The following is a 22,875-nucleotide window of genomic DNA, read 5'->3' on the forward strand; positions in this document are numbered from 1 at the left end:
AAATAAATCAATAAATCTAAAAATAAATACATGTGGGAATAAATCATTCTAAAAAAAATGAATGCATAAATATATAAATAAATCTCAAAATAAATGTATAAATAATAAAAATACATTAAAAAAGAATTAGTGAAAAAATAAAATATATATATTTTTAATGTATAAATGACTAAAAGCAGAAAATAAATTGAGAGGGGAAAAATTAATTTTATTACAAATTAATCATATTTATTTTATCAAGTCATTTATTAATTTATTTATTTTCCTATTATCACATTTATTTATCTATTTATTAATTAATATATTTATTTATTCATTTATTCATTCATTCATTTATTCATATTTAATTTATGCAGGTTTGGTCCTCCATAAGATAGATCGTAACAAAAGTGTGCATAAAATACACTGAACACAGAAGCTCAAACGTGTGATGCGCTAGAACAGACCTCGCAGGTTCTCGTGTGTCACACACGCACATTTCTTCTTTTTTTGAGTTTATTTGAGCATCTTTTCCTTTTAACAGCAGTTGGCAAACCCACTTAAAGGCGCATACCGCCACCTACTACATGACACCAGCTGACAGCTGAAGGATTGGGCTTAAGGCATTACAGACTAAACAGTATGACTTTCTGTAAATCTGCTTTGGAATGATGTATACTATGAAAAATGCTAAACAAATAAAACTGACTTAATGTAGCTTTTTATCATGAGGGTCTTTAAATGATGCATGCTAAGTTTCTTGCGAATTGAAAAATGTATCATGTTTCTCGTATAATATAAAGACCCTTAAAATATGTTTCAGTATTCAAATGTTTCAAAGTTCTAAAGGCACTGAACTGTAGTTGATACAGAACACCGCTGTTTTATGAGTTCACAAACACCATTACACTGAATTCAACATTAATACATTAAACAGTGATTTTAATACTACGTGCATATATTTTCATTTATATACTGGATATCTCCAGCTAGATCTAGCTGTCCTTCTGAAATTTTCTTTCAATCTGCAGAGCAATGAAAAATGCAACTTATAAAATTCTGAATAAAAATCTGTAGCAGTGTATGTTTAAGGTCACTGTGAGTCCACTGCATTCTCTGGTTGGTGTCCATGTTGCTGAGGACAAAAGGATGCTTATTAGATTAGATTGTTCCATCACTCCAGCGGGTAGCCCATTGTTTTTTGTGCAAAATAAAAGTCTTGTCCTGAAATTGTGTCTCTTGCCGCAGGATCTTCACAGCCTTATACTGGGGCACTTTATCTTTATACTGAACCCTTTGGAAGAAACCACACTGTAAAAGAGAAAGAAGCACAATGAGATGTTTTTTTGTAATGTAAGCAAATGTTTTAGTTTTTTTGCTTTTTAATAACCAGGTTAAAATCGTGTGAGAGATTTTACTTGTTATTCTAAGGTTTAAACTTCCATTCCATTGTCATAATAACAATGTACTCCATTGGCAGGTGTGGCAAGACATCAATTTACCCCATGCTCTATTTCAGCTTTTTAACTGTTATTTTTTTAGAGCGATAAAGTTAGTGCTCGACAACCACTGCTTATCAGATCTTCTTTTGATGCCCTTCTTACACAAGCTAAGCTAAGAGTCTAATAACTCTTCCTCACATCTAATAATTTGCACATCCTTTTATCAAACTTTTAGTCAGTCAGGGTGTAGTCAGATGTATTCCTTTAACGTCCTAATCATCAGCCTCTATGTTACACTCTATGTTACAGTTGCACTGAATACAAAGCAGATTTCCATCATCCTTATTCTTCAATGATCTGCAGGCTTAAATTTTTTTTTAAAGAAGGCTATAATGTTTCTTAAATGGATAGTTCACCCAAACATTTAAATTCTGTCATTAATCACTCACCCTCATGTCGTTCCATACCCGTAAAACCTTCGTTCATCTTCGGAACACAAATTAAAATATTTTTGATGAATTCGGAGAGTTCTCTGACCACACATGTACACGGATACATTGTTTACGTTCAGATCAAAGTGTAAACAATGTAAACAACGTATCCATGTACGGTGCTGCTGACACAGAACAACATATGTTGTTTACGTGTGTGATACTCTCCAAAATGGCGCTATAGGGTGATGCAGAAGAGATGAATTGTTGAATAAAGTCATTCTTTTTGTTTTCTTTGCGCACAAAAAATATTCTCGTAGCTTCATAAAATTACGGTTGAACCCCTGATGTCACATGGATTATTTTAATGATGTCCTTGCAACGTTTCTGAGCCTTGATCGTGTTAGGATCCTTGCTGTCTACGGAAGGGTCAGAGAGCTCTCAGAATTGAGCAAAAATATCTTAATTTGTGTTCCGAACATGAACAAAGGTCTTACAGGTTTGGAACGACATAAGGGCGAGTAATTAATGACAGAATTTTTGGGTGAACTATCCCTTTAATGAGTATGTATGTATGTAACACCCTTACAGTGTTGAGTATGTAACACCCTTACAGTGAAAAATTAATGGAGTGGAGAGAGTTATTTTTGTGGCTGACCTTATTGCATATGCATTTATTAGAGTTTCACATTTAGATGCAAAATGTATTTGCATCATTATTTAATGTCACCTGCACTTGATTATCATAGGCTCTTCTTGATTGTGACTCTATGCTAATTATGGAAATGATCTGTATTCTTTAATTTGCTCATTTGCTCAATTACTTTTATTACAGGAAATTAATTGCTTGTTCTGCCTTGCGTCACTGATACCACCGCCAAAAACAGTTATTTACAAATATAAATCTCATATCAAGTAGCTTGTAATTCTGTAAATGTGCATGCTAAATCTATTTCCTAGGGAAAGATTCTCTAGCAGTTTAGCAAACTAAGAAGGCCTGGCCCTGGTGCCTTGTCTCAATGACGCTCCAATGACAGTTACTCGTATTACATCATGGATGTTAAGTTGTTAGGCATGCCTATTATTATTCAAATACTGGCTATCATGCCATGACACTTATAGTTTGGAAAGCCACAGCACAGCAGCACACTCCACTGCAGAACGGAGCTGTACCACATGACGGATGTGCTGGAGAAAGTTCTTAGTGAAGTTCAGTGGCCTGCTTCCTCTCCACATCAGATGGCTGCAGCTGCAGTTCAGCGTGGTGATACTTGGTTTCATACTGAGGCTGCCTCTCTGTGCGCTTGAAAAAACCACACTGCTCCACAAGATGGGAATATATGCAAACAGAAATATGCAAACAAATGTAGGTACAGACAGAAGAAAACAGGAGGAACTAGCAATGGGTGGTTAAATAATTAGAAGTGAGGAAATATTATGATAAACGTTATAAGACAATAGAATGCATAGTAGGAAAAGGAAATCAATTTAGTCACATATGCAAAATGACCACTTTTACATAGGTGCACTTCATTAAGTACATCCACAAATAAGAATTCTGTCATCTTTTATTTGACCAGATTTTATGTAAATGATGGTCAATCATAATAAGCAATGGTACCAAGAAAGCTTGATGTCACTGTTGAAAAAGCTGTCATTAGATGAGCGAATGACAACTGCGCTCGCTTCCTGTCATATAGCTAGTTGTATGGGCTGCTTTTATGAAACTATGAAACATTCAAGCTGTTTACAGTCATTTACAGCACTGCCCTCAATCATTTCCTTTGGATGGAAAAGAGTTTGGGAACAACATGAGGGCAAGTAAATTTTTACAATGTTCATTTTTAGGGTTTGTTTTCATGTCTTTAAATGACAGCAGACTGACTTTTGAGAACCACATTTCCAATGTTTCATGAAGTGAAAGATTTTTCATTTGACCACTGCAGTTGTCTCAGTTCCTTCTTTCTTAAACATCTTAAAGAGTGAGCCATAGCAACTCTGTTTGCTGCAAAGCTGCTTTACTATATACAAATGAATTGAAAAAAAGGTAATAAAACATGGAAGTTTTTTTTTTTTTTTGGAGGAGAATCCAGAAGTACATTGCTAGACTCTGTCCATAAAAGTACATGACTGGCAACCAGTAATCAAGCTGTGATCAACATTACTAAATCGCCACTCCACTGATTAATCAGACAGCAACTTGACTATGTTATCAAGCCAAATTATATTCTTTTGGACATTCACCAGTACAGTAGTCAAACAAGTGACAGTTCACCAAGGTCATGGGTGCAGGTTGTGGGGTAATATCATGGTTTCATTTCATCTGCAATAAAGATGCCTGTTGAGTGGGTGCAGGTGCACACTTACCTTCCACAATAAACAAACGAGCAGTGCGAGAACAATAATTCCAGCCAGGACAGCGATGAGAATGATCCACCATGGGATGCTGTGCTGGTCTGAGAGCCCGTGCTCTGGGTAAATCATTACTGACACCTGCACACACGCAAAAATTAATAGGCTAACATGAACATGCTCAGATGTGAGAATGTGTGATCACCAGTGAGTGTGTGTTATCTGACCTGTGTAGCAGCGTCCTTCAGCACCAGATGTCTAATGTTGGATTTTATGGTGATATTGGCTCTGACCAGCAGCTCCACAGCACTGACAGATGAAAACTCCTAATGGACAGAATGTAAAAAAAGTGAACACTGTACTGATTTGGATGAGCCGATAAAACAAACCACAAATACACCAGAATATCAAAATAACTTTGTATTAAAGCTTCATCAACACTGCAGCAATTTTATAAAATGTTATTTGTTCAAAAATACAATGAAGGCAGTAATATTGTGAAATATTATTACAGTTTAAAATAAGGCAGCGGCTATTTGCACTAAGTGTAGATAGCGACAGATGCTATTTATACTAAGGGCAAATAGCATATTTTTTAGCGAAAGATAGTATTTACACTAAGTGCAAATAGCAATGGTTTCTATTTACACTGTGTTAAAATAGCAGTATTTTTTAACCATATGCTATTTACACTAAGTGCAAATAGCTATAGATTATATTTACACTGTGTTAAAATAGCAAGATTTTCTGCTATTTTTACTACTTATTGCAAATAGCGGCAATTATCTGCGCCTCAGTATCGTAGTACATTATAAAACAGTATGCAATAATAACGTATTGAGTGTAAATTATAGTTTTAATTCACATTATTAAATGGATGCCACCTTATTGGGACAATAAAGCACTCACTACACCTACCCTAAGTTTACCTGATACTTTATTTTAAACTTTTTGATTATTTCCTACATTTTTATTGAAAATAAAATGCCTTTCCGATGCAATATGAGATTTGAAAAGGGAGTGAAAACGTTTGGAAAAAGGCAGGCTCGAACTCGCATCAAAATACATACACCTTGCCACCTACGCCACTGAAACTGATTACGAATGAGCGTCTTTTTTTAGTGTTGACTAACCCAATCACACGTTAGTAGGTGTAGTTAGTGTAAATTGCCTTTGCCAACAAGCCGGGCTATTTGCACTTAGTGTAAATAGACACTCTGTTAAAGGAACTGTTATCTATGTGAATATGTTCAAATGTAATTTATTCCCATGAAAGCTGGATTTTCAGCATCATTGCTCCAGTGTTGAGTGTCACATGATCCTTCAGAAATCATGCTGATTTGCTGCTCAAGAAACATTTCTGATTATTATCAAGCAAGCAGTTGTGCTGCTTCATATCTTTCTGCAACCGTTTTTACAGTTTATTTTTCAGTATTCTTCGATGAATAGAAAGTTCAAAAGAACAGCATTTATCTTAAATAGAATCTTTTGTAACATTATGTCTTTACTGTCACTTGATCATTTAATGCATCCTTAATTAATAAGAGTATTATTTCTTAAGAAATATTGTATTTTGAATGGTAGTGCAATTAATATTGGAAATTGGTGTCTTTTATGACATAGCTGTTTTCAGCATTTGATAAATAAATCTTGAGGGTGCTTGAGGTGACTGTATCTGAATTCAGTCATATTACAGTAACAGACCGGCATGGAAGAAAATGTGCAAACAATGGCACAGCAGACCAAGAGAACATTTTAGTGCAAATCTTGTAATTGGAATTTATGTCCATTTAAAACTAAGAAACGCTAATTAGAATATTACTAGAATACTCATTTCTGCACAAGTAAATTTTGTTTACTTGTTACTAAGTGTCTTGATCAAAAGTCTGAGTATCAATCAGACATACTAATCCAGGGATTATTTTATTGTTATGTTGTACATCAGTCAGGTAATCTGATCGTAGTTCTCCAGTTTTGCGCACATTATGCACTGGATGATCAGTAAACGCACTGTGGCCACTCTGAGGCTGAGACCAGGGGTTTACCAACACCTACACCATCACAACCCTCTCTGTAACACACAGTTAAAAAACTAGGTGCTCATCATTCCATGGTACAATACAGGTCCTTTTCAAAAAATTAGCATATTGTGATAAAGTTCATTATTTTCTGTAATGTACTGATAAACATTAGACTTTCATATATTTTAGATTCATTACAACACAACTGAAGTAGTTCAAGCCTTTTATTGTTTTAATATTGATGATTTTGGCATACAGCTCATGAAAACCCAAAATTCCTATCTCAAAAAATTAGCATATCATGAAAAGTTTCTCTAAACGAGCTATTAACCTAATCATCTGAATCAACTAATTAACTCTAAACACCTGCAAAAGATTCCTGAGGCTTTTAAAAACTCCCAGCCTGGTTCATTACTCAAAACCGCAATCATGGGTAAGACTGCCGACCTGACTGCTGTCCAGAAGGCCATCATTGACACCCTCAAGCAAGAGGGTAAGACACAGAAAGAAATTTCTGAACGAATAGGCTGTTCCCAGAGTGCTGTATCAAGGAAGTCTGTGGGAAGGAAAAAGTGTGGCAGAAAACGCAGCACTACGAGAAGAGGTGACCTGACCCTGAGGAAGATTGTGGAGAAGGACCGATTCCAGACCTTGGGGGACCTGCGGAAGCAGTGGACTGAGTCTGGAGTAGAAACATCCAGAGCCACCGTGTACAGGCGTGTGCAGGAAATGGGCTACAGGTGCCGCATTCCCCAGGTCAAGCCACTTTTGAACCAGAAACAGCGGCAGAAGCGCCTGACCTGGGCTACAGAGAAGCAGCACTGGACTGTTGCTCAGTGGTCCAAAGTACTTTTTTTCGGATGAAAGCAAATTTTGCATGTCATTCGGAAATCAAGGTGCCAGAGTCTGGAGGAAGACTGGGGAGAGGGAAATGCCAAAATGCCTGAAGTCCAGTGTCAAGTACCCACAGTCAGTGATGCTGGTGTTGGTCCACTGTGTTTTATCAAGGGCAGGGTCAATGCAGCTAGCTATCAGGAGATTTTGGAGCACTTCATGCTTCCATCTGCTGAAAAGCTTTATGGAGATGAAGATTTCATTTTTCAGCACGACCTGGCACCTGCTCACAGTGCCAAAACCACTGGTAAATGGTTTACTGACCATGGTATTACTGTGCTCAATTGGCCTGCCAACTCTCCTGACCTGAACCCCATAGAGAATCTGTGGGATATTGTGAAGAGAAAGTTGAGAGACGCAAGACCCAACACTCTGGATGAGCTTAAGGCCGCTATCGAAGCATCCTGGGCCTCCATAACACCTCAGCAGTGCCACAGGCTGATTGCCTCCATGCCACGCCGCATTGAAGCAGTCATTTCTGCAAAAGGATTCCCGACCAAGTATTGAGTGCATAACTGAACATAATTATTTGAAGGTTGACTTTTTTTGTATTAAACACTTTTCTTTTATTGGTCGGAGGAAATATGCTAATTTTTTGAGATAGGAATTTTGGGTTTTCATGAGCTGTATGCCAAAATCATCAATATTAAAACAATAAAAGGCTTGAACTACTTCAGTTGTGTTGTAATGAATCTAAAATATATGAAAGTCTAATGTTTATCAGTACATTACAGAAAATAATGAACTTTATCACAATATGCTAATTTTTTGAGAAGGACCTGTATATTGTCTGTAAGCAAGAGTTGTGGTGTTACTTGCGTTAAATCCCACCACGACTCACACTGAAGAAAGATTCAAGATTTTTATTCGTCACATACACAATTATCAGAGGTGGGTAGTAACGAGTTACATTTACTTCGTTACATTTACTTGAGTACATTTTTTGGGTAACTAATACTTTTAGAGTATATTTTAAAATGGGTACTTTTACTCTTACTCAAGTATATTTTTAGAGAAAAAACGGTACTTTTACTCCGTTACTGTGGGCGACTCTCCTCTCGTTACTGTATCTTAATGCAATACAAGTTAAAAATGCTTCGGTTTATTCGGCCAAACGCGCCGTCTACTTTTCTCTGGGCAATGAACGATGCCCATTCGCGAATGATTCATTCTTTTGAGTCGATTCTGTTTAAAGGCTTTATCAAACCAGTTGGCAAACCAGTGAATCGGTTCGAGAATCAGTTTGAATGATTCGTTCAGTTCCCTGCCGCACGCGCTGAGTCTCTGAAGCGGTTCTCACTCAGATAACAGAGTTTATGAACATCAAGAGCGCTGAAGACGTGGCTTTGGATCTACAGTCAGTTGAATGCAAATCTGCAAAGGCTTGTTTGCTAGAGCTATATGAAGTTCTTTTATTAGATGAACACCGCGTGTGCTGTCTACTGTTCCACAGGTATAGACCACGTTACCACTATGACATTACCAGTTTGTTGTACATGTACCTTACATTAAATACAATGTATAATTTATACATTAAATAAGCTGTCACAGAGTATGAAATGAACACCCGCGGAACCCGCGTTAGCTCTGCGCAGCGGCGCGCGGCCTGTTCTAGACACAATTAATATTCATATTTTTACAATATTTAAGCTTGCAAAAATATAGGCTACATTTGTTTATATTTTGCAGAACAGAAGATCCGTCAATATGCATTTGTTTCGTTATGTTCAGAGCAGTCATGGGAGGAATTTTCAGAGGTTTCAGTGTCAGCGGTTATAGGATAATACATAATTAATTTACTTTAAAATATATTTTAATTCAGTGATGCAAATCAGAATTTTCATCAGCTGTTACTCCAGTTTTCGGAGTCATATGATCCTTCAGAAAACATTATAATATATCGATTTATTACCAGTGTTGGAAACAGTTTTGCTGTATTTGCCAAAAATATTTTTTGGAACCTGTAACATTTTGTTCAGTATTCTTTGATGAATAGAAAGCTAAAAAGAGCAGCACTGATAATAAATCAACATGATTTCTGAAGGATTATGTGACTCTGAAGACTGGGGTAAAGGCTGATGAAAATTCTGATTTGCATCACTGAAATAAATTACATTAAAATATATATATATATATATATTTTGAACGGCAGTGTGTGTGTGTGTGTGTGTGTGTGTGTGTGTATACACATACACATTACATAAATGTAATCTATATATCTAAATAAAAATAGACTATATTCAGTACCTATATGATCCAAAGTAACTAGTAACTAACTACTTGAGTAGTTTTTTTATCCGATACTTTTTTACTCTTACTCAAGTAACTATTCAGACGATTACTTTTACTTTTACTTGAGTAAATATTTCTAGAAGTACTTTTACTTTTACTTGAGTACAGTTTTTGGGTACTCTACCCACCTCTGACAATTATACAGAGTATAACCAGCAGTGAAATGTAAGTCAGGTCTGCTCCAAGGACAGTGCAATTATATAGTATACAAATATTAAGAAAAAGAAAAGTAGAAAAAATAAAAGAATAAAATAAAATAAAAGATTATAAATATAAATGTGCAGGTCAGTATGTTGTTGACTTAAATAGTAATATAAGAGGAATGTGCAAAAGAATGTGCAAAAAAGTTGTACAGGGTATTTAAATAGCGGCAATATGAGATAGAGAAAAATTATGAATAGTTTATTGATATAGTGATATTTACATGGAGTCAAGTGATGTTATGACAGAGTTAGAGTTTAGGAGCCTGATGGCCTGGGGGAAGAAGCTCCTCCTAAGTCTCTCGGTTTTTGCCATCAGGCTACGGAAGCGCTTACCAGATGGAAGCAAAGTGAATAGATGGTTACCAGGGTTATTTGAGTCCTTGATGATTTTAACAGCTCTACATTTGCAGCGTTTGAGGTAGATGTCCTGCAGAGAGGGGAGAGCAGACCCTGAGATGCGCTCAGCTAAGCGCACAACTCTCTGTAGTGCTTTGCACTCCTGATTGGAGCGGTTTCCATACCACACTGAGATGCACTGAGTCAATACACTTTCTATGGTCCCTGAATAGAAAGTTTTCAGGATTGCTGGTGAGACCCTGAATTTCCTCTGCTGTCGCAGGTGGTACAATCTTTGCCTGGCTTTCTTAACCTGTGTTTGGATGTGTGTAGTCCAAGTCAGGTTCTCGGAGATGTTTACACCGAGGTACTTGAAGCTACTCACCCTCTCCACAGGGGTCCCACTGATCATAAGAGGAATGTAGGGCCGCTGCTGTCTCTTCCTAAAGTCCATGTTCAGCTCTTTAGTTTTGCTCACATTCAGAGGGAGACAGTTGTTTAGGCCGAGGTCTGTGAGTTTAGAAGCCAGCTTGATGGGGACTATAGTATTGAAAGCTGAGCTATAGTCAATGAATAGCAGCCTTACATAATTCCCAATGTTGCTGTCCATGTGTGTGAGGGAAGAGTGGAGGACGTGAGAGATGGCATCGTCAGTAGATCTATTGGGGCTATAGGCAAACTGAAGAGGGTCCAAAGTATCAGGTATGGAGGAGCAAATGTGGCTCTTTACAAGTCTCTCAAAAACCTTCATGACTATAGATGTGAGGGCAACTGGGCGATAGTCATTCAGGCAAGAGGATTTATTGTTCTTTGGCACAGGGATAATGAAGGATTTTTTAAATGAGGTGGGAACCACGGAGGTAGCAAGGGACTCATTAAAGATGGAAGTGAACAATCCAGCGAGCTGATCAGCGCAGGACCTCAGAACACGGTCGGTTATCCCATCAGGTCCGGCTGCTTTCCTGACGTTCACTTTTTTTAGCGCCCTCTGAACCTCATCCTCCGACACAGTGATTACAGGATTATTGCTGCTCTGCCTGCTGCTTCCTGACACGCTGGATGGCAGAGTCACGCCGCCGCCGTTGCAATCGAAGCGACCGTAGAAGATGTTTAACTCGTCGGCCAGCAACGGATCTGCTCTCACCTCAGCGGAGGATTTGTTTCCGAAGGCACAGATGGTCCTCAGTCCCTGCCACATCCGTCGAGAGTCATTGAGCTGGAAATGAGACTCAATTCTCTCTCTGTATCTGTGTTTGGTGGCTCTTACATCGCGTCGGAGAGCATAGAACGATGCTTTGTACTCGCTCATATTCCCGGTCAGAAGAGCCTCATTGTAAGCGGCAGTGCGTTTGTTAACTGCAGCACGGATTGTTCTGTCCACCCACGGTTTCTGAGTGGAGAATGTCCTTATAGTTATTGTTTCTGTAGCTTGCTCGGTTAGTGTGTTTACAAAGCTTAGTGCTACATCCGTGAACTCGCTGACGTCAGAAGAACTCGCCCGGAACATGTCCCAGTCGATGTCATCAAGAGCCGACTGTAGCATAGCCTCTGAGTGGGAGGACCAGCGCGTCACTACTCTCTGCACCGGGGGATCCTGAACGAGCCTTTGTTTAAATTCCGGTGTGAGAAAAATGGCGGCATGGTCCGATTTGCCAAACGGAGTGTCTATTTACACTAAGTGCAAATAGCCCATCTTGTTGGCAAAGGCTATTTAGACTAACTCCGCCCACTAACGTGTGATTGGGTTAGTCAACAATAAAAAAAGAAGGTAGTTCAACATCAGTTTCAGTGACGTAGATGGTAAGGCGCATGCTTTTTGACGCGATCGACCAGAGTTCGAGCCCACCTTTTGCCAAACATTTTTTTCTCCCTTTTCAAATCTCATATCGCATCAGAAAGGCATTTATTTTCAATAAAAATGAAGGAAATAATTAAAAAGTTGAAAATAAAGTATCGGGTAGGGTTAAGGTAGGTGTAGGGAGGGCTTTATTGTCCCAATAAGGTGGCATCCATTTAATAAATTTGAATTAAAATTATAATTTACACTCAGTACGTTATTATTGCGTACTGTTTTATAATGTACTACAATACTGAGGTGCAGACAATTGCCACTATTTGCAATAAGTAGTATAAATAGCAGAAAATCTTGCTATTTTAACAGTGTAAATAGAATATATAGCTATTTGCACCTAGTGTAAATAGCATATCGTTAAAAAATACTGCTATTTTCACTTGGTGTAAATAGAATCCATTGCTATTTGCACTAAGTGTAAATAGCATCTATTGTTATTTGCACTTAGTGTAAATAGCGTCTATCGCTATTTACACTTAGTGCAAATAGCCGCTGCCTTTGCCAAAAGCCGGTAGTGAGCGGGCTTTGAAGGCATTCTTCAACTGAGAGTAGCAGTGATCCAGTGTATTTGGTCCTCTAGTTGGACAGGATATATGTTGATGAATGTTTGGCACGACCTGCCTGAGGTTAGCTTTGTTAAAGTCTCCCGCGATGATAAAGGCAGCGTCAGGATGTTTGTTAATGTAGCCGCTGAGCACATTGTGAAGCTTAGACAAAGCCAAGCTGGTGTCTGGCTGTGGTGGTGTAGGAACAATGCTTTCAACACACACACACAATTTCCAGACCGCTTGACGCCGTATGGACGGCCCTCCCTTAAACCTCCTGAGACCAGAAAAACATATATTTTGGGTTTTTGAGAGCCCTTGTCATGTGGAGGAACCCCACAGAAAAACCCTCCCTAACTGCTCACCATTAAGTCGCAATAAATTCAAAGGACGATATCGAGGATGACGTTTTTACGATCGACTCGAACTAAAGACAATTTCCAGACTTTTCGAACCAAAGACTTTTACGACCCTGCATAGCCGCACATTCCAGGCGCGTGCCTTTTCTGTGGTGCTATCTAACAAAGAGAGAACCACACCTTTGAATTAGAAACGAGTTTGAAAGGGAACAAAGTGATACTCGTTTCTGCTACTTAAACAATATACTCGAAAAAAAAACACTATAGACAATATAGTTTATACATATATTAAAGGATGTTTTTGTTTGTGACATTTCTAAGCTTGTTGTGTATTTTGGACTTATAGAAATTTGTTTCCAGAATGTATAATCTTCCTGATTACTAGTTGTTCATTATCACATGCTCTGTGATTATTTAGGATCGTTTAATCAATGCCTTAACTACGAAATCGAATATAAAGGATATTTGTATTTTGGTGCATGTTAAACGGCTACTGTTTGGTTTCGGATGAAAGCTGATTTAATGAATAATAATATTGTGGTATGAATGAAATCTTATCTGTTTTTCATTAACGCCTATTTACAAGACGAATGGAAGTCTGCTGTTATAAGTTTTTATGTGATAAAATACTTGCGCAGATAATGTATGCAACACGAAACTGTGCAGGGGCGGGGCTCCGCCCACAGCTACACTTGCGATTGGACCACGCGCCCAAAAGGCGGACCCCAAATCGGCCCGTTAAAACGGATGCACAACCATGAAAGTTCGGTTGGAGTTGAAAACAACAGGAGGCCACACACGCCTCGCGAGTCTCTCGTTCTGCTCACGCTGCAAAGCGCTTCTGGCCTCTGACATCACGGCGAAGGCATTGCACAGCGATCAAAGTTAAACTTCTAAGACCTGAATAGACTTCCTGAAAGCTTCATCACGTCAGAACGACGACGACCCAACCACTGAAGAGGGCTCTAGTCACACGACCTCCCGAGCAGCCAATCCGCACGCGATTCATCTCAAGCTGAACAAAGGACGGACTTCACCTGAGGAAAAAGCCTGACTTTGAACCGAAGGAAAGACTGAGTTCGATCGAAACAACTGAAGGCACAGTAAGGCAAAATCTCTTTATTGACTGAAACCGGGATACCTCTCGTTTGAGAGTAAAGATAGAATGATTCTCTGTTTATGAGTTTCCTCAGGCTAAAACGAGCATTAAGTTAGAACCTAAGACTCTCTTAAGATCCGAACAATTCATTGCAACGAATGTGTGTTTATGTCTGTTTTATGTTGTCTAGTCAGTAGTGTATTAGAGTTAGTGAATAAAACTTTGACTTTATTAAGAAATCTTTTGTCTGTGCTATGTGATTTTACATGTCGTAACTATTTGCCAAAAAGATCGCGTTTTACCTAAGCTCATAAACCTGAGAACTAAGTTAACTAGTTGTTTATTTTGATCGTTGGCCGCGAGTAAAATAAACAAAATTGTTAAGAGATAACTTGCTGATATTAATGCTTGCTGGACAAGTCGTTAATAAGGTATGAGTTGGACATTCTGATTAATAACAATTAATCATATGAAGATCAACTCTTAAGAGTGATTCCCTAAAAGCTAAATAATAAAATAAATATTTGTAGGATTAATTTCCTACAGGTGGAATGTACACAGCAGTAACAATGATCAATGAAAACTCCCGGGGCAGATAAAATGGGCGGCAAGTAATGGAAAGATGTTCCAGATGAGGCGAGCAGGAACGCGACAGAATGGAGATATTCCTGGGATCACACCATTTCTTGTTAATCATGAAACACATCCCTCCGCCCCTGGATTTACAGGCCTCTGCTGTTCTGTCCATCCGAAAAACAGAGAAGTTATCACTTGGCATTACAGCAGTGTCCGGGACCGAGGACGAAAGCCATGTTTTGGACAAACAAAGGATATTACAGTCCCTTATGTCCCGTTGGAAACTAATCCTGGCTCTAAGATCGTCCATCTTATTCTCCAACGATTGGACATTTGTGAGCAGAATGCTCAGAAGAGGAGGACTGTGAGCCCTTTTTCTGAGTCTGTCTCCAATCCCAGCGCGTTTCCCGTGGTGTTTCTTGATCCGTCGCCTCGGGGGGTTATTGTTTATCTCCGCGTTCCGAAGAATCTCCAGTGGCCACGATGGATTCGTGGATAAAGTGTCCTGGAACAGGTTAGTGTAGCGGTTTCCAATGTCCAAAAGTGTTTCTTTGTTATAGGTGATCAGTGCCGACGTGAAATGTGTAAAAAGAGAAAGTAAAAGTAAGTAAAAAAGTAAATTAAAGCACAATCTGAGCGGAGCGACCTGGACGGCGTCCGAACACAGCGGCGCCATCTTGTTTTGTAATGCAATCTGTTGTGCATGACAACAAATATATGAACCAGATAAACACTGTGCACATTTATGGATAATATTTGACTGGCTGTGGGCTTGTACTATATGTGTTTGTAGTGATTGCTTTGGCACTGTTTTCTTGTCTGACATTACGTGTAAATGTGTTTCCATCTTTTAAAATCATTTTTATAATGTACAGTAAATATTAACTCCATTCTGTATTTGCCCCACTGTGTTAATATTAAAAACAATCATTCACCTCAATGAAAGTGCTGTTCCACATGTGTGCTCGGATCCTGAAATGGATCGAGCCGGAGAATGTGAGTAGAGGACACTGGAAGAGCAGACAGCGTGCAGAGCCCAGTAAACAATCCTGAAACATACCAAGAGATCCATCACTCATTACAAAATAATATTATAAAATAATATACAGCAGAAAATAATTTCTAATTTTGTCTACTGTCCTGGTTTGCACTCACCAGTTTGAGAGACTTCCTTCTCTCAGATGCAGAAACAGCTGGAGTGGTTTTTCCTACTGGGCTTTTGGGCATAAGGTCTTCTTTGGTCTCCAGATGTGAGCGCACCTTTCTACTGCCCTGTTCACAGATAAACGTCTCACTCATTACTTGCATTTATCAATGACCAGCGGCTTAATTTGATGAGTGTTTGAGTGTACCTTAAGGTTTTCTGTCTGCGGTAGCTGGTCGAGGGCCAGATGCAGTGGGTTGAATGCTGACTGGGGTTCACAGTGAGTGGGTGGCTGGCTGTCCACCTGCAGAGCACCCGGATACAACAGCCACTTTCTATTGATCAGCTCGTACGGCCACAGGATGTTCAAAGAGGCAGAGCCAAAAGTTTGGAGAGACTGCCCAGTATTAGACACCTGTTATCACACAAGACAATAATCATTGCAAATTCTTGTTTCTATTCTGTTCCTTCAATTTCTACTAGACAGAAGGTAAATGAACAGGAGAGCAAAAGGAGACCGCTGATAAAATCTCAGATAGACAACATCTCACATTTATCTCCCCTGCTTCAGAAGAGATTTCAACATTGTCTCAAAGTGTGCTGACTTTAATGCCCCACTTGCCAGAGAGGAAAAATTTAAACATGCAAATGGAAATGGACTGAACAGTTATGGGGACAGCAAGGCTTTCTCTCTTTACTTGCTAATGTACTGGAAAAAGTGGGAGGGAAAAAAACAATTATCTGATTCTGCAGGTCTTTCACCAATGATTCTGAATCAATTCTTTAATTCTGTGGAAATACACTTTTTGAATGTCTGCACATTACTTGAGCATTATTTTTTCTGGAAATTTATGACTTAAACTTCAATACATTTGAAAGATAAATATTGTACTTTTCACTCCACTACATTTTTATCAAGGTCCTCGAAGTAGAGAGCCTTTACTATGTAGCAGCTTTGAAAGTCAGTGGGTGATTCTTTTTCTTCTCTAAAACGTGACTTTTTTTTTTCAGACAGTCTATCAGCAATCACTGTTGTAGGGCTATGTAAAGTGATTTCCCAGCATTTTTTGAACACTGACCAGTTGCAAATGTGATATTTGTTTAGGCAAGGCAAGTTTATTTATATAGCACGTTTAATACACGATGCTAATTCAAAGTGCTTTACATAAAAGGGAAGTAAAATAATAATAAATAAATAAATAATCACAACAATAAAACCAGAAATTTAAAATGTTTTAAAATTATTTTAAAAAATGATTTAAAATGAATTTAGAACAGTTAGAAATAAAAATTATTATACATAAAATACAGTGCAGTTTACAACAATTCAATAATAAGAAGTTAATATTGTGGTATATATTAGACACAATTTTGTCTGATTTTGCAAAATTGTGTAATCAAAAATATTACCTATAAAGCCACAGAAGAAATGTTTTGCATCTCCTAACAAAACAAAATAGGTGTTTAACTTGAAGCAGCATTGCACAGACCGTTCTGTGTATGACATCAAAGTACAGTGAGAAGGATAATGTTCCTCCACCAGTTTGTCATCGTGTACATAGACGATATCCTGATCTGCTCCCGGAACCTGGCCGAACATCGCCATCACATGACGCAGGTCTTACGCCAACTCCGGAAACACCACCTCTACCTGAAGCTCGAGAAGTGAGTTCCACTGCCCCACTGTCCAGTTTCTCGGCTGCATCCTCAGTGCGGATGGGATCCAGATGGACCAGGGGAAGGTCCAAGCCATCCAGGACTGACCCCAGCCTCAGTCAGTAAAGGAACTTCAACGAGTCCTCGGCTTCGCAAATTTCTACCGGAGGTTCATTCTGAACTTCAGTCTCCTCTCAGCCCCCCTCACTTCCATGCTCCATCAGAAACCCAAGTCTCTGTCCTGGAACTCCGAAGCTCGAGTCGCCTACAAGAAGCTCCAGGAGGCCATCTGCTCTGCTCCCATCCTCTCACATCCCAAACCCCAACTCCCATTCATAGTGGAAGTGGATGCCTCCACCACCGGCATGGCAGCAGTGCTGTCTCAATACAACGGAGAGCCTCCCCGACTCCACCCTTGCACTTACTTCTCCAGGAAGCTTTCCCCAGCGGAGCGGAACTACGATATTGGAAATCGGGAGCTGCTAGCCATTAAACTGGCGCTGGAGGAATGGAGACACTGGCCGGAGGGAGCTCAACACCCCTTTACGGTCATCACTGTCCACAAAAACCTGGAATATCTCCGAAGTGCTAAGAGGTTAAATGGCAGGCTCGCTGGGCCATCTTTTTCACCCGGTTCCAGTTTTCCATCACGTATCGACCCGGAGATAATAATGTCAAGGCAGATTCCCTCTCACGTATCCATGCCCCCAACGAACCCTCCACAGCTGAACCCATACTCCATCCAGTCGTCCTTGTGAGCCCCATCCGGTGGGCCCTGGATGAACAGATCCGCATTGCCTCCATCACCGAACTCGCTCCACTGGGAGGCCCAGAGGGCAAAACCTACGTGCCCACCTCCTTGAGGACTTCCCTTCTGGGCTCCCTGCATACTTCCCCGGGCTCTGGACACCTAGGCAGCCAACGTACTCTCTCGCTCCTCCAAGCTTGGTACTGGTGGCCCAGTATGGCCCAGGATGTCTCATGTCCAACTCCAGCAGGCAGTGCAGAGACACAAGACCCATGCAGATGCCCGTCGGTCTGCCACCGCCGGCTATCATCCTGGAGATAAGGTCTGGCTCTCCACCCGGGATCTGCATCTCCGCCTGCCCTGCCGGAAGCTGAGTCCTTGCTATATCAGTCCCTTTTCCATCGAGAGGCAGATAAATGAGGTCACCTTCCATCTCCAACTCCCTGCACGGTATTGTATCCATCCAGCATTCCATGTCTCACTCCTCAAGCCTGTCTCTCCCTCTGTCACAGAACCCGATGAGCCTGCAGTACCTCCTCCTCCCAAGATCATCGAGGAGGCCCAAGTCTACAGGGTGCAGGACATCTTGGACTCTTGGCGACGGGGTGGTTGCCTGGAATATCTTATTGACTTTGAGAGTTACGGGCCGGAGGAAAGATCCTGGGTGGCCCGGGACGATGTGCTGGATCCCTCTCTCCTGGCCGAGTTTCACCAGAACCACCCTGACCGTACAGCACCCAGAGGCTGTGGCCGACCCTGTCGCCGTAATAGGGCATCAGGAGCTGCCCTGGAGGAGGGGTTACTGTCAGAGAGTCACCACAGTCTTCACCAATGACACTCACCAGATCCCAATCCCCTGATTTCTGATCACCGCCACCTGTCAGCACTAATCAGCAGCACTATATCCCTGCACGCCTCCTGTTCACTCACTGTCTGGTCTCAAACTTTCCATGTTGACTAACCTGACCCACTTACCTTTTGCCTACTTACCAGTTGTTCCAGTGTTCCTATCCCTGTTCTCCACCGCTCCAGTTCTCCACTGTCTCCACGCTCCACTGTTACCTCTGGATCCCCTGGAAAAGGAAGAAGGACATTCACACTCAGATAAGCTCCTAGAGACATTCCCATTACCTGCCTGCTTACCTGGACATTCTGCTCATCTCATTCCACTATTCAATAAACCTGTTGATTGTATTGCACTTACCTCTGTGTCCTGTGTCTATCTGCTGACAATAGTAGAGTGCTTATATTGCGTTACTTATGTGTTCTTGTCTAGTTATTCAATTAATGATGGAACAGTATTCTAAAGTGTTACCAAACAGATATATGCATTTGATCTACAGTTAGATCTACAGTGTTATCAATAATACGCAAACCTCAATAATGATGAAAAAGGGAAATCACTCACTGCTCTTGTCTGGAAACATTCAGATACTGAACGCACTTATATATACTGATGCCACCCTTTGTTTATTGCTTATAATGAGTTTCATTGTTTTTATTTATTACTGACTAATATAACCTAAATTACACTATTTGTTACTCATACTTAACATGAACATATGCTAGTTTGTACAGAAACTTACAGACAAGAATGTGGAATTTAACAAGGAATTTAACAAAGAATTTTTTTTGAAGTGCAGCACTTGAGAAATGATGCAGGATCTTCTGAGCAATAAAATATTCTTATGCATACATGAACTTACAATGAATTCATAGTCCACTGCGCTGCCAATGTCCTGCAGTGATGTCATAGCGCTCTCTCCCCTCACTGCTCCGCTGAAGAACATGTGATGGGGGCGAGCCAGTCTGCAGGAGATATATACTTATAAACCACAGTCAACACATTTAAAGAACATTTAATGATATATTCAAAATGAATGTGAGAGCAGCAGTCATAAGAAAACAAGCTGTTATTTCAGAAACCATGTGTAAATATAAAAAATCTGAGAAGGAAGTGAACATCTACCCGCTAAGCACAAGAGGAAGCTCGATCACCACTCGTGCATACGCCGTGACAGGAGCCAAAGCAGACTGCTCACTTATCCTGTGTGTGATTTACACATTAATTTCACATCATTTGTGTGATTTTGTTTTGCTCACAAAATAAACATTTTCAAATAGCAGGCAGAAAACAGAACTGAAAAGGCTGAACTCACGTAGACAGTGCAAGATGAACGGAAAGTGACGTTGTTTCTATAGTGATCCCAGAAGTGCTCAGAACAAGATAAAATTTGGCCTGACATAAAGAATCAATTGTCAGACAGTTTCTTGAAGGTCAGAATAGTGTAAGTGTGCACGTGGGACCGTTACTATACCGTTGCTTCTCTTTTCAGCGGATTGCCCAGTTCACACAGCGCCTGAGAGCCGTTCTGATTAACTTCACACAATACCTTCAAGACAAGAACACACAACGCAGTCAGGATTAGGAAACAATGAGAAATATGATTGAGAAAAGAAAGACTGCTGACTGTCACTGAGACACAAATAGACCTGCTGCCCCATGAGTCCAGAGTACGACAACGTGTTGGGCAAAGACACCAGTAGCTGGGTGGCATGGGCATCATCTCCATCTTCCTGTGGGTTTTCCGGGTCAGATGGCATGTTAGTCACCATGACCTCCAGCAGTACTGACCTCTGATCCGACAGAGAGAACACTGGCACATCAGACTCATCTCTAAAAGCAAAGCATTTGGGAGTAATTAAAATAATGAAGGCTTCCTGACTGATTAGTAGAGTTATTAATACTAAAACCTTGTATGGAAATATGTGAGATGTCAGAGTCAGATTAAGACTCTGAATGTCCATGAAGCAAAGCATGTCAGCACTGTCTGTATTTGTGCTCTGCTCACACTCTAAGCATGCCGTGACTGAGACAGAACATATGTGTATAAGCACTTACCGTGGTAGAGGAATAAAGGCATTTGAAATGGGTGCTTTTGTGCCAAACTGATAGGAGAGTTGAAGGTTGCTCTGGCATATTTTATCCTCACCACACCCTTCTCTGACAAAATTGACCTGAGAAGTAAACAGAAAGCTTGCACTAAGCATTTTTATTGTTGTAATACTGTTTTTGAGTTCCCGATGGGATACTGGAATTACCATTCCATGAACATTACATAAAATATAATGTACAGACAGCTAGTCTTTTTCACAAAATAAACATGAAGCAGATATCTGACTACTTACCAAATTAATACACGGGCATGCAATATCAATTTTGAGGGTAATATTGCAATATGCAATGCAACATTGAGTGAAAATACATTTATAATGTGAAGATTTAAGGTCACATGACTATTGCAACAATGGTAACTGGAATCTCAATCATTAATGTAGATTTTGAAATTATTGGATACTATAAAATACTTTGTGTGGACCACTTCATATTCATCATGTAGCCTATACCAGGATACAGTATGACAATACCACAACACCCATAATGACTGTTGCTTGCTGCACTTCAGATTGAGATCACTGATGTCCACACAAATATAATGGGAATATTAATATTAATACTAAGAGTGTGTGTTGAGCACCAGTGAACATGTAAGGTAAAAGTGGAAAGCAGAAGTAAAACATAACACATGTGGAATACATTGTTAGAAACTGTCTCACTGAGACTGTGTGCAAGTAGAAACCATTTATCCAAAGGCACTAGATCTAAATATAAAGCTCCACCACTTCTCATAATTTGTCACAACAGCCATAATCGTAATCTTGATTATTTTTCCAGTTAATTGTGCAACCCAACACAGGGTGCTACGAGAGAGATGAAACTAACACAGCTATGAAGGACTGTCTTTCATGAGACAAATGTACAGTGTAGAGTCATTATACACAAACATCCAAACACAGACTGCAGCAGTTGACCAATCACAACCAAATTCAAGAAGTAGAGCACAGAAAGTGCATGTGTTTTACCTCAGAGTAAAGTGTGTTTGATGGACTGAGGCTCAGTACAGGCCTCAGCTGGTTATGGTGTTTATGTCCCATGTGGTGGTGATGTCTGCTTCTCCGTATAGTGTGTGTGATAGCCAGAGAGATGGGCCGCAGCTTGTCCCAAATGTTTTCCTAGTGAAATGAGAACAAAAGAGTTTCTTCTCATTTCACCTAATATTAACATGCATCTCAAATGCATATCCTGTAACCACTTGTGTTCTGACATCACTTAATGAATGAATGAATGAATGTTCTACCTGTAACACAAAAGTCAATGTTCTACCTGTACAACAAAAGTCACTGTTTGGCAGTCAGGATGTTTTTGTCCACCTAGCTCCACTTCCACCGAATGAACGAACTCCGGCTCTGATGAACTACGGTCCAGGAATTGAACTCTGTGAGGAAGACCCAACTTCCTGCGCTCTACATCTGCCTCAAAATGTACACCAAGTGCTGATGTGGGAGAGCAACACAAACATTCAAACATATGTGTATGTCTGCACTTATGATGTATGTTGTGACGGTAGATGTGGTTTATCTTACTAATATGTGGTGAGTAGGAATCTGGATAAGCAGTGTACGTGTAGCAGGCCTTCACATCCACACTAGATAAAGAAAACACGGGCGTTATAAGTGATAACATGTAATAAATTTTCCAAACAAGATGTCATAGACATGATGTGAAGACACAATAAGACCTATGTAGTGACATAAAAGTATTGTTCAGTATTCATCTAATTGCATAGCCTTAAGAAAAAAAAAAAAAGAAAAAAAATTTACAGTATCTCACAGAAGTGAGTACACCCCTTGCATTTTTGTAAATATTTTATTATATCTTTTCCTGTGACAACACTGAAGAAATTACACTTTGATACAGTGTAAATTAGTGAGTGTACAGTTTGTATAACAGTGTAAATTTGCTGTCCCCTCAAAATAACTCAACACACAGCCATTAATGTCTAAACCGCTGGCCACAAAAGTGAGTACACCCCTAAGTGAAAATG

At 39.8% G+C, this 22,875-nt stretch overlaps 1 protein-coding gene across 2 annotated transcripts in view; it reads right to left on the minus strand.

Moving 5' to 3' along the window:
• Nucleotides 1-458: 458 nt before the first annotated feature.
• The window catches only part of itga7 (integrin, alpha 7), a 58,877-nt gene continuing 36,460 nt past the window's right edge, over nt 459-22,875 (minus strand). Inside the window, exons 11-26 of one of the 2 annotated variants that reach the window (XM_079393472.1) lie at nt 22,415-22,476; nt 22,155-22,324; nt 21,854-22,003; nt 20,832-20,947; nt 20,423-20,606; nt 20,248-20,322; nt 20,089-20,168; nt 19,899-19,976; nt 19,636-19,738; nt 15,734-15,940; nt 15,537-15,653; nt 15,317-15,430; nt 4,432-4,530; nt 4,220-4,345; nt 3,026-3,170; nt 459-1,290 (exon numbers count right to left, since the gene is read on the minus strand). In XM_079393472.1, coding sequence (XP_079249598.1) covers nt 3,054-3,170; nt 4,220-4,345; nt 4,432-4,530; nt 15,317-15,430; nt 15,537-15,653; nt 15,734-15,940; nt 19,636-19,738; nt 19,899-19,976; nt 20,089-20,168; nt 20,248-20,322; nt 20,423-20,606; nt 20,832-20,947; nt 21,854-22,003; nt 22,155-22,324; nt 22,415-22,476 — 1,798 coding nt within the window. In that variant the 3' untranslated portion in view covers nt 459-1,290; nt 3,026-3,053. The remainder of the gene's footprint in view (nt 1,291-3,025; nt 3,171-4,219; nt 4,346-4,431; nt 4,531-15,316; nt 15,431-15,536; nt 15,654-15,733; nt 15,941-19,635; nt 19,739-19,898; nt 19,977-20,088; nt 20,169-20,247; nt 20,323-20,422; nt 20,607-20,831; nt 20,948-21,853; nt 22,004-22,154; nt 22,325-22,414; nt 22,477-22,875) is intronic. The other variant, XM_079393473.1, reaches the window with a different exon arrangement.

The sequence above is a fragment of the Barbus barbus genome (assembly GCF_936440315.1).
Source record: "Barbus barbus genome assembly, chromosome: 35".
In the NCBI taxonomy this organism is placed as follows: domain Eukaryota; kingdom Metazoa; phylum Chordata; class Actinopteri; order Cypriniformes; family Cyprinidae; genus Barbus; species Barbus barbus.